This window comes from Littorina saxatilis, linkage group LG3 (assembly GCF_037325665.1).
Source record: "Littorina saxatilis isolate snail1 linkage group LG3, US_GU_Lsax_2.0, whole genome shotgun sequence".
In the NCBI taxonomy this organism is placed as follows: Eukaryota; Metazoa; Mollusca; class Gastropoda; order Littorinimorpha; family Littorinidae; genus Littorina; species Littorina saxatilis.
In genome coordinates, this window is record NC_090247.1 from 1,736,266 (window position 1) to 1,748,377 (window position 12,112).

The 12,112-nt window shown below is 42.6% G+C and overlaps 1 protein-coding gene across 3 annotated transcripts in view; it reads left to right on the forward strand.

Moving 5' to 3' along the window:
* Positions 1-11,249, forward strand: part of LOC138961378 (uncharacterized) — a 47,847-nt gene extending 36,598 nt beyond the window's left edge. For all 3 annotated transcript variants that reach the window (XM_070332992.1, XM_070332993.1, XM_070332994.1), the window contains exons 12-16: positions 2,192-2,328; positions 3,080-3,160; positions 4,333-4,511; positions 9,131-9,539; positions 10,609-11,249. In XM_070332992.1, coding sequence (XP_070189093.1) covers positions 2,192-2,328; positions 3,080-3,160; positions 4,333-4,511; positions 9,131-9,517 — 784 coding nt within the window. In that variant the 3' untranslated portion in view covers positions 9,518-9,539; positions 10,609-11,249. The remainder of the gene's footprint in view (positions 1-2,191; positions 2,329-3,079; positions 3,161-4,332; positions 4,512-9,130; positions 9,540-10,608) is intronic.
* Positions 11,250-12,112: the final 863 nt, after the last annotated feature.

The following is a 12,112-nucleotide window of genomic DNA, read 5'->3' on the forward strand; positions in this document are numbered from 1 at the left end:
ATGATACAGTGCCCTGTGCGCCCAAGTTTAGATGATACAGTGCCCTGTGCGCCCAAGTTTAGATGATACAGTGCCCTGTGCGCCCAAGTTTAGATGATACAGTGCCCTGTGCGCCCAAGTTTAGATGATACAGTGCCCTGTGCGCCCAAGTTTAGATGATACAGTGCCCTGTGCGCCCAAGTTTAGATGATACAGTGCCCTGTGCGCCCAAGTTTAGATGATACAGTGCCCTGTGCGCCCAAATTTAGATGATACAGTGCCCTGTGCGCCCAAATTTAGATGATACAGTGCCCTGTGCGCCCAAATTTAGATGATACAGTGCCCTGTGCGCCCAAATTTAGATGATACAGTGCCCTGTGCGCCCAAATTTAGATGATACAGTGCCCTGTGCGCCCAAATTTAGATGATACAGTGCCCTGTGCGCCCAAGTTTAGATGATACAGTGCCCTGTGCGCCCAAATCCCCTCCTACCTCTTCCTTTCAAGAACCTTAACTTCAAACTTCCCCCTTTGAGACCTTGCCTTTACACATCTCAACTCAACTCAACTCAACTCAAATTTTATTGGCTTCAATTTTCATAGAAGAATTTGTCTTGCGCTTGGGAGAAAGTAAGAGTATAACATATAAAAACAGCATTCATATCACATTTCATGTATCACACACAGTAATCACTAGTACAGGGTGACACGAAAAAAACAGATCCCACCAAAAGTTTAATATTTTCTGAAATAATCAGCCGATTCTTTTATTTTTTCAGGTGAGCCAAGCTGAAATGATGTTCTAACAGCCCACCAAGTTTGAGCTTCAAGATGTCATGGACAACGGAGCATAAGACATTTATAGTCGAGGCCTATTTTCGGTCGAATTCTATCCACGCTGCTCAACTGGAATTCAAAAGACAGTTTGGACGTAGAGACTTTCCTGTTAAATCAGTTATCTATGGATGGAGGGATAAGTTCAGAGACCATGGGACTGTCAATAACCTCAATAGTAAAAACCCTAACAGGGGATCCCACTCTGGTCGACCTAAATCAGCAAGGACACCGAGGAATATTGATTCAGTCAGAGAGTCTGTTGTGCGCAGCCCGAGCAAATCTGTTCGCCGGCGAAAATAGGCCTCGACTATAAATGTCTTATGCTCCGTTGTCCATGACATCTTGAAGCTCAAACTTGGTGGGCTGTTAGAACATCATTTCAGCTTGGCTCACCTGAAAAAATAAAAGAATCGGCTGATTATTTCAGAAAATATTAAACTTTTGGTGGGATCTGTTTTTTTCGTGTCACCCTGTATAAGCCTACAATTATCACATTTGTACCTGTATCATACATGCAAATAAATAGTATCACATTTCCACGTATCACACACAATAAATACATTACATAACATACAGCAAGCTTCCATCTCCCGCCCCCCCCCCCCCCTCCCACACATACATATCCTCGCACGTGCGTCGACTCCATACAAATGACATCATCAGTCCATTAACTAAAATGCACAATGACTAGTAGTGGGTACATGATACTTAATACGTGCTTTTCTGTTCTTCACTTTTACATCCATGTTAAGACTCCTTGCCTTTACACATCTATTTTCTGTTCTTCACTTTTACATCCACATTGAGACTTCTTGTCTTTAAAGACCTGGTTTTTCTGATTTTGAGAAAATATGTTAAAATTGGGGTTGCATTATAATTAGAAAACAAAACCAATCCACGGAGGACTCTACCCAAGGCGCTATTATTGTATTAAAGAATTACTGCGCGAATACGAAACTCAAAATTCAAAAATAAGCGAACGTTCATGCGCTGCGCTTAATACGTATAAACCATTTCTGCCGTAACCTTTCCTCAGCATCGCGATGGCAATGTTAACTGCTGAATGAATATCCGACAAAATAGCAAGTTGTATTTTGCTCAATAGTGATAGCTCAATGGCAGAGATAGACCGACGACAGATATTTGCCTGTATTTGAAGTATTTCTTTTCTAAGCCTTTTACCTGTAACCCTCTGTGGTGAGCTGTTCACCTTGACTGTACCAGGGATTTGCAGTATGTTTACCTTCTCTTAGCCTTTTACCTCAATGGCAAAGATAGACCGACGAAGGGTACTTGCCTGTCGTTGCAGTATGTTTGGCCTTTTAGCCGTTTAGCTGTAATCCTCTGTGCTGAGCTGTTCACCTTGACTGTGCCAGGGCCAGTGAGGCGGTGGGCCCCTGTGTGCTGGAGGAAGCTAACAAGTCGCTGGGGTCTGACCAGATGGGTATGGTTGGCCGTCGGATGACGCAGGCCATCCTCATGTCGCTCGGCCAGATGTGCATGAAGCTGGGCAGTGAGTACCTTTAATGATCTTCTTCTTCTGCGTTCGTGGGCTGAAACTCCCATGTACACTCGTGTTTTTACACGAGTGGAATTTTACGTGTATGACCGTTTTTACCCCGCCATTTAGGCAGCCACACGCCGCTTTCGGAGGAAGCATGCTGGGTATTTTCGTGTTTCCATAACCCACCGAACTCTGACATGGATTACAGGATCTTTTCCGTGCGCACTTGGTCTTGTGGTTGCGTGTACACACGAAGGGGGATAAGTCACTAGCAGGTCTGCACACAAGTTGACCTGGGAGATCGGAAAAATCTCCACTCTTAACCCACCAGGCGGCCGCGGCCGGGATTCGAACCCTCGACCTTCCGATTACGAGGCCGACGTCTTACCACCCCGCCACAGCGCCCGTCTTTAATGATCTACGAGGGCGATACATGTACAGCCTTGCGGGCACCTTACGAGTGATTTTCTGCTGTTGATGTGACGAAGTCACGCAGACAAAAATTGTTGTGGAAATTCCTCAATGGTTCCTTGGGAGACATGCAGCACAAGTGACAGAATTGTTACGTGACGCCAGTATTTGTATTATGACGTCTTCCCGACGTTTGCGTCTCTTTTGGTGTCATATAATTCACTTTTGAGGAGAGGTGTGTTTGCGCGCGTGTGTGCTTAAATGCGTATATTGCATACATGTTTAGTGTATTTTGTGTGTGTTAAGTACGATCTTAGTCATAGGCATTGGTGTTTGTTTGCAAATTCAGAGATTGACCAGATGATGCCAGGACCCACGGTGACGTCACCACCGGTCTTCCCCAACCCTGCGCCTTCCATGACGAAAACAGGTGAGGCATATCACCAGGTGAGGCATATCACCAGGTGAGGCATATCACCAGGTGAGGCATATCACCAGCAGGGCTGACATTATGATCTTTGCATTTTGAGGGGTGCAATCTAAGCCCAATGTATTGTAGGCCTACATGGACAATTGGCCGAGCCAGTACAAGATGTACGCGTATACCAATAATTATGTCCATCCCATCCAGAAGTCTAAAATGTCCACCCACGATGTACTCTTAACCATAGTGTTCCACTGTCACCCGTTTTCAAACGCAGTGTGACATAGTACATCATTCTATTACCGAAAGTAGTAAACATGCGTTCAAAAGTGGAATACTTCTATTTAGAGTGTGTACTGGATTCCAATTCCTGCAGGATGTAACGCATCAAACACACATCTGACTCACATCTAACTCACGCATGTTCATTCCCTCACATACAGAAATTGCAATCTAGAACCAGAAATAAACAGCAATAAGTGTATTATTCAATACTTCACATTTTTCTTTAGAACATACACACATTTATACACAATGTTTACACATCAAAACATTCACTCTCTAAGATTGACTTCTTCCATACTCCAGTAATGGCATGGTACTTGTGACGCTGTTTTTGGTCTGGAAGGGGATTTCTAGCATTATGCTTTTCCTTTCTTTAAGTCAGTTTGCGATGTGTTCACTTTAGAAAGTTAGTATAACTAAACTAAATACTTGAGTTTGTTTCTGGATTATTTTGCGATTCCAGTCATCACGTATAGTACTTGGAATCAGAAGAAGAAAAATCCGAATATTTCATGGCTTGTGTGCTAAACGTTTTTGAAATTCATGTATTCACGTTGAGAATTTTGTTAATTGAATAAGTTAACTTCGATGTAAATGTTTGATTTTGCATTGTGCACAGAATTATTTACTAGTGTATGCTTTTGAGAGGCGCTTGGAACTAGTCCAGGATTTGCACCGTATATGGTGTATTCTCATTATTTTAGTTATTAGTATTCCAGTCAGCCGTGGCACTTTTATTAAGTAAGTTAAAACGAATATGCTGTCACTTGATTGTTCTTTGCCCTAAATCATCGCACCAAGATCTGTTACTGACATTCATTAGAAGAAAGGCTAGTATAGTTTAATCTACTTTCTGGTGTTTTTTCTGATCTCTGTGTTCATTTTATACACAGCTGTGACAGTAGGCACGGTGGAGAAGACAGACAGGACGACAGACACGATGACAGACAGGACGACAGACACGATGACCGACACGGAAACAGTCCAGCCCGACGCTGACTCCCCCACAGGACCAATGGACCCCACCATTGTGGAGAAGGAGCCTGTTGAACAGTTCGCCAAACCCATTGAGGTATGGATTGTATGTTTATCTGTGCGTGTGTGTGTGTTTGTGTGTGTGTGTGTGTATCTCTGTGTGTGTCTCTCTCTATCTGGCTGTGTGTGTGTGTGTGTGTGTGTGTGTGTGTGTGTGTGTGTGTGTGTGTGTGTGAGTGTGAGTGTGTGTGTGTGTGTTTAGCTGTCAGCTGCTTCAAATACCAAGCCAACTAAACTCTTGGTTTTGTTTTTCGTGAATGTCGTTCCGACTTCAACATAAATGCTTGAATGATGAGGCGCAGTAGCCTAGTGGGTAAGCCTTCTAATCGGAAGGTCGTGAGTTCAAATCCCGGCCGCAGCCCCCGCCTGGTGGGTTAAGGGTGGTAATTTGTCCGAACTCCTAGGTTGACTCTTGTGCAGACCTGCTAGTGCCTTATCCCCCTTCGTATGAACACGCAAGCACAAGACCAAGTGCGCACGGAATCTGTAACCCATGTCAGAGTTGGGTGGGTTATAGAAACACAAAATACCCAGCATGCTTGCCCCGAAAGTGGCGTGGCGGGGTAAAAACGGTCATACACGTAAAATCCCACTCGTGCCAAAAAATGAGTGAACGTTGGAGTTTCAGACCATAAACAAAGAAGAAGAAGAAGAATGATGATGAATTAATGCTCCTTCACGGTGATTAATGACAAGTGTTTTGCTTGGCCTTACAAACACGCTAAAGACGTCAGCTCATAGAACTGACAGTGATTACACTATTCGGTAGGAGTTCAAGTCTCTCGAGTTTGATGTCTCAACGTGTGTGCCTTTATCTGCATCAAGTAAACAAGGAACGTCAACAGTGAACGGTCATCACGTACAAGTTTAATGTTCATACCCCCAATTAACATAACAAGGTGACTCCCCCAGCCCCCCCACCCCTAAACTTTTTGTTTAAATGCCACCCGCAAAAAAATGCCTTATAGCTGCTAAATGTGTTCAGCGAATTTCTTCATATTAGATGTTCATTAACTTTGGATCAGGGATGATTATTTCACAAAACGTCAGATGTACTTTCTACGTCGGTAAAAACCTCCGTTTGAATGTGTGATGTTTAAAGCTAAAAACAGCATTTCCTGTCCCTGTGGACTTTTTGCGAACACTCTTTATAACACTATCTTCGGATAAAATTCCTTTTATCCTTTTTTTATTCCTCTTTATTTCCATCGAATTTATTGCTGAGGTTAAAACGACACACGTGCCGACCCCTTCTGTGGCGACCCCGACAAGCAGGGTTAATTAAATCGTCATTTAAATGACAATAAAAGGCGTCGTTATGGCGCAGGGCTTTCCGCGTGACTTTCTGCGCCTTCATTTGCAATTCAAAACCAATAACTAAGGATTTTAAAGGAGACGTTTGACGTAGGCTGCACCCTTGGGTTTCATTTTGTGCCATTCTTCGCCCCCCAAACCACTTGTACGTGTCAGTGTTTTTGTGTGTAGTTTTGCTTTAGGACCAACAAGTAAAACGCAGTTAGATAACAACAACCCTGTATTGACAATAATTTGTGTATTTTGTGTTGGTTGTCTAAAAATGATGTTTGACTCCACTGAATAAATCTATGGGCCAGTGACCGCAGGCATACGTAAAACAAAATGTACTGGAGTTTTGCCTAGGCAAAGACAATTCCAACAAATAAACAACAAGGGGACATTTCTTGAAGCCAGAAGGTAATTGAAAAATGCTATAAGAGTGTCTATGTTTTAGGGAATTGTAGTTTGTCTTCACTTCTAATCAATCCTATATCTTGAGTAGTTGCAGATTCAACAAAACTTAACGGAAGAGACACAAAGACACGATGAAACACAAATATAGAATTAAAGATTTAGTCTAACAAGTAGGCAGTGAACGAAACTTCATATCAAAAAAAGAAAATCGGTTATGAGAGCCTTTTTATGGCATTTTTTATGACGACAACAGGTTTGTAACCACAGGAAGCAACAGTAATACAGAAAACAATGAGATTGTTCACATAATTATGCGCAAATTACAGCGCACTGATTTAAACCGCAGGGTCCAAGCAAAACAAACGAGGGGCCAGGGTGCAAACACGATGTTCGGTTATGATTTTTTTTTTAACACGCATCTAAACAAAATCCTCTTCAAATCTATGGATTATTAGAGAAACAGCAAAGGAGAAAAAATTAGAGAGGGAGGGAGGGGGGAGAGAAAGAGAGGGAGGGAGAGAGAGAGGGAGAGCAGACAAGAGGGTGACAGCAGAATGAAATACGAACCGTAGCAAGCAAACGAACAAAAGCAAGTAAGAAAGCAAGTAAGCAAAAAAAGAGAAGCAGAAAAAGGATTCTAAAGCCATGGCTTCGAATGACCCCCCCCTCTCTCTCTCTCTCTCTCTCTCTCTCTCTCTCTCTCTCTCTCTCTCTCTCTCTCTCTCTCTCTCTCTCTCTTCTCTCTCTCTCTCTCTCTCTCTCTCTCTCTCTCTCTCTCTCTCTCTCTCTCTCTCTCTCTCTCTCTCTCTCTCTCTCTCTCTCTCTCTCACCTGCAGATTCACAGAACTACGCCAAGTCTTCACCATTTCCTGCGTCATCGGTGAAAATTCGTGCCCTTGATTTACATGACTCCTTGACAGATACGGTCTGATCTTCATAATTATGAAACAGCAGTAATCTAAAACAGGCACACACAAAACGCCTCTTTTGTTTTCGGTTAACAGGTTTCTTGATTTATTCGAAAAGACATTGAATTCTGTAGATTGTCAACAATTGAACTCAAATCCAGCATCCTATTGAGTTACACGAACGTGGAAGGTTGTCCCTTTTTGTATTCACGGCATTTCATTTGACCAGGAATAATTGTTTTGTGGAATTCTTTTTGCCGTTTATCACGAACTTCTTGACCATTTTTCGGACCTTTTCTCGATTATAAAAGCTGTCACACGCACATACGCACACGGACACACACACACACACACATAGAAGTTATACACGTGGAGCTGAGTTTGTCGTGTATGTCAGGAAAGAGGCCGACGCGTGCAAATTCACCTGGGTGGTTTTTTTTTCTCAAGTTTGCATGTTCTAACTTTGGACATGAAATTATTTGATTTTGGTCTGACCGTGCTGAAAATGGACGCCTACGAAGCGAACTGGATTTAACTATAATCAGTCTTTGTCGAATATCCTTCGTCCAACTGGCTTCGTTATTTGTATAAATTTCTATGTTACCGTATGTGGAACTGTTCTTTTTTGAAGAGAGAAAAGGTTAGAAATATATTTTTTACTGGCATAAACATGAATAATCGTATAAGACGCTCCAGTCAGTTAAAGGGATACAATTGCCACTTCATGGCGCTGCTTCTCTCTGTTGTTGGTATCAAAAAGTAGTCGAGCGGCGCCCCCTTCAAGAACATATTTAAAGGCGATTTTTTTTAATTGATGACAAATAATTATGGCCAAACGACTTTTTGAATCAACAATCTGTCTTGGTTTCCAACATTATGTTCTAGGCAAATCAAGTTCTGTTCAACGCACAAAGTCCTTTCTTAACTTAGACACGCAAATATCCAGGATAGTGATCTCTGAACTATATCCAGAATGCATTCACTCCTGCTTCTTAATGAGACTGGCCGGTTTTGAGCAATAAGTCAACGCGAGTGTATAACCCAAATGAAAACAACAGTTGACATTATTATTATTATTATTATTGTGATCATTTTTTTATTTTTTTATTTTTTTTATTTTTTTATGCGCCTAATCTAGATATAGCCCTAGGCGCTTACATATTAATTTCTGCCGTTTGAAATGGAATTTTTTACAGACAGACAGACAAACAGACATTTTTTACACACAATATATAACGCATTCACATCGGCCAGTAAAGCTCAGTAGCCTATTAGGCGAGCATTCACCTTTCACGGCCTTTATTCCAAGTCAAACGGATATTTGGTGGACATTTTTATCTATGCCTATACAATTTTGCCAGGAAAGACCCTTTTGTCAATCGTGGGATCTTTAACGTGCACGCCCCAAAGTAGTGTACACGAAGGGACCTCGGTTTTTCGTCTCATCCGAAAGACTAGCACTTGAACCCACCACCTAGGTTAGGAAAGGGGGGAGAAAATTGCCTGACCCAGGGTCGAACTCGCTTCCGAGCGCAAGTGCGTTACCACTCGGCCACCCAGTCCCGTACATGTACATTGTTTTTAAAACCAAGCTCCATGGCAAGCCAGATGGGAAGCTTGGTACACAATTCCGCGTAACAAAGCTGTTGGTGATGTTCAAGAGCAGTGTCGCATTTTAACTCTGTCAACCATCCGCCGTGCGCATTGAAAATGAAAATAAAGTTGACGGAATGAATCAAATATGGAAGTGAGAAGTAAGGCCTCTGTTTCAACACACGGCCACGGCTCTCTCCGTCTACTGACATATCTACTACTTTGCAACAGTTCCTTGCAGTAGGGACACTGTTCACGTACATTGCCGAGTAGTTTGTTGCGTTCGATTTAGTACAAGCTTCCGCCGCTGTATGCAAAATACGACGAAAGAAAATACTTGGTAGGCAAACCTGCATCAGTAACGCGTCAACGTCCCATGGAAAAGAAATGAAGGAATTATTACTTCTTACACAGTATATTGACCCAATTTCTCTCTCTTTTACAGCAGGAGCAACCCACACAGACACCAAAACCCCACGTGCAAGAGGAGTTGAAAGTAGCGGAAGCTGCCTTCCCCATGTGGATGATTATTGCCATGGTCGGCGCATGCGCAGCGATGCTCCTCCTGTGCTGCCTGACGGCGTGCTTGGTCCTCCGCTGCCGCCGCAAGACAAAGTCCGTGGAACTGGAACGCCAGCCGGAGAAGGTTCCGGTTCCGGCGCTACCGAACATCTATGCCGTTTCCCCGTGCGTTTCTCCGCCTGCCTACGCCTGTACGGCCGTGATGCAGACTCTGGGAGGAGAGGAGGAGATGGACAAGGATTTCAGGATCCCTGAGGATGAGGTGAAGGTCGCTGACGAGACGGCGGAAGAGGCTGCTGAGCAGAAATAGAGACAGGGCTGAGTTTGTTAAGGTATGTCTAGGGTTTGTTACGGTATGTCTAGGGTTTGTTACGGTATGTCTAGGGTTTGTTAAGGTATGTCTAGGGTTTGTTAAGGTATGTCTAGGGTTTGTTAAGGTATGTCTAGGGTTTGTTAAGGTATGTCTAGGGTTTGTTAAGGTATGTCTAGGGTTTGTTAAGGTATGTCTAGGGTTTGTTAAGGTATGTCTAGGGTTTGTTAAGGTATGTCTAGGGTTTGTTAAGGTATGTCTAGGGTTTGTTACGGTATGTCTAGGGTTTGTTAAGGTATGTCTAGGGTTTGTTAAGGTATGTCTAGGGTTTGTTAAGGTATGTCTAGGGTTTGTTAAGGTATGTCTAGGGTTTGTTAAGGTATGTCTAGGGTTTGTTAAGGTATGTCTAGGGTTTGTTAAGGTATGTCTAGGGTTTGTTAAGGTATGTCTAGGGTTTGTTAAGGTATGTCTAGGGTTTGGAAGAGCAAGTGTTTATGGTACTTCAGAATGTGTTTTGTTGGTTGGGTTTTGAGGATGGTCGGAAAGGGATAGAAATGTCGCACGCACACACGCACACACGCACACACGCACGCACACACGCACGCGCACGCAGAGCAACTGCACTCTTATCCTACAGTGGGCATAACAGACAGCAATGAGGCGTGTAGAGGGCAGTGGCAAGGTTGATAACACGGATCCCTTTCACTTTTCGGAGAACAAGAATGGGAAAAGTTTGCTGACTGTAGTTGGATGGGAAGAGTTTGCCGACTGTAGTTGGAAGTAAGTGGGTTTTTTTTTTTAAAGATAGATGTGCCGTCAGTGTTTTCAGCTGGCAATTGTAATAATACACAAAAAGACATAACAACCCCAGACCTTTTTCGTTTAATTGGAATCACCTGAGTGTTGTACATTATGTCAGTGTGACACACGTGGTTAATCTAACATTGATAATAGCAAACGTAATTCTAATGTATCGGTGTCTTCATTATGTTCGTCCCTCCCCCCCCCCCCCCCCCCCCCCCCTCCCCCTTTGTTGCCCCTGTGATTCTCGTTCTCCGTCACTTACTATTTGTTTGTTCTTCTCTTTCCAGCAACAGAGTTCACAAGAACAGCGCACATGGTCATCGATAAGGAACGCATTTCATTTGCAAAATATCTTCGCTGACGACGACAACAACAACGTTAACCTACATAGGAAAGAGCTGACAGCGACAACGACTACCACAACAATATATAATGCAGCGTCCTTAACCCAGGTGGAAAGCGCTGACGTCAAATTTCAAAACTGTTCAACTTAAAGCGATTTGTCAGGCTTACTTTTTCTTCGATTTGCAAATTTGCTAGAAGCATGCACATCCTTCTGATGCTGACGCATGGTTTTGTTTTTAACCTTCAACGATCGGGATGAATAAAGCCGCTTGTTCAAGGATCTTTTCTGCTTTGAATAGTTTGCGGTCTTTGTAGTTTTAATAGGCTCGTGGTTTTTCCTAAAGATATCAATGCCACACTTGGTGATGGTGCCCATACCTGTTTTTGTGAATTCATTTATTGACAACATATTTGTTTATCGTAGCATTTTGTAGGTGCTGGAAACATCCATCAAAATCAAATAGGTGGAGATTACATTTCTCTGAATGTTGAGCATGTTTTAGTTTTACTCTTGTATAGTCACGATGTACTACATTATTTCTACGCAACAACAAGAACAATAATGACAACGAAATCACTGTTATTTCCATTCTTGTTTGTTATATCGCTTTTTGTGTTGAACATATCTAATTATACGCTGTTTCCGGTGAGACAATGCGTTCCAAACAGTTAAAAAATAAAAAATAAAAGATGTTTCATTCGCCATTTCAGAAATAAAGTTTAGTTACAACAATACTGTTCTAGGATAAATGGTTCAAGCAGCAACAACTACAACATAAAAGCCAAACAAACGAGCTTCACCGCCTAACTAGCCAAACCCTGCATTGGACAGTAAAGTAGCGCGACTGATTCGATGTGCACAGAAACATGAATCAGAATACAGAAGACACAACCAAACAAAACCAAAAATACGAAATGAACACACACTCACCAAGATAGATCTCGCCATGCACGCATGCAAACGCAAACCCATTATAAAGAGGCCGCAGCGCAGGACTAGTGACAAAATCATTCCGATAACCGCGGAACGTCTTTACAGTTAATGTCTGTTATTTTACTGGTAAACATCTTGAAATACAGGAAATGAAACAACAGGAGAATCTGACTGAAACTGCTCATACGAATGCTAAACAACTTCAGATGGTGACTGTTGTGGAGATCGCTAGATACCACTGGAATCGAATGGAAGGATATAGAACATTATGGAACTTACTTTGATCTAGTGCGCAGTCACTCATGACGTAAGCGTAGACGCTCATCGAACAGATGGAACTGTGTAGATCTAACCAGATTAGTGTCGATGTTTCCCGAATATTCTCGTATGTCCATTAACTATATAAGTAGGGCTGCGCACACGTATTGTTGTTCTTTACCAGTCTTGCACTTGTTCTTTCTTACACTGTGCTGAGAGATATTGTCACCGTTGTTCCAGCTGTTAATAAATCT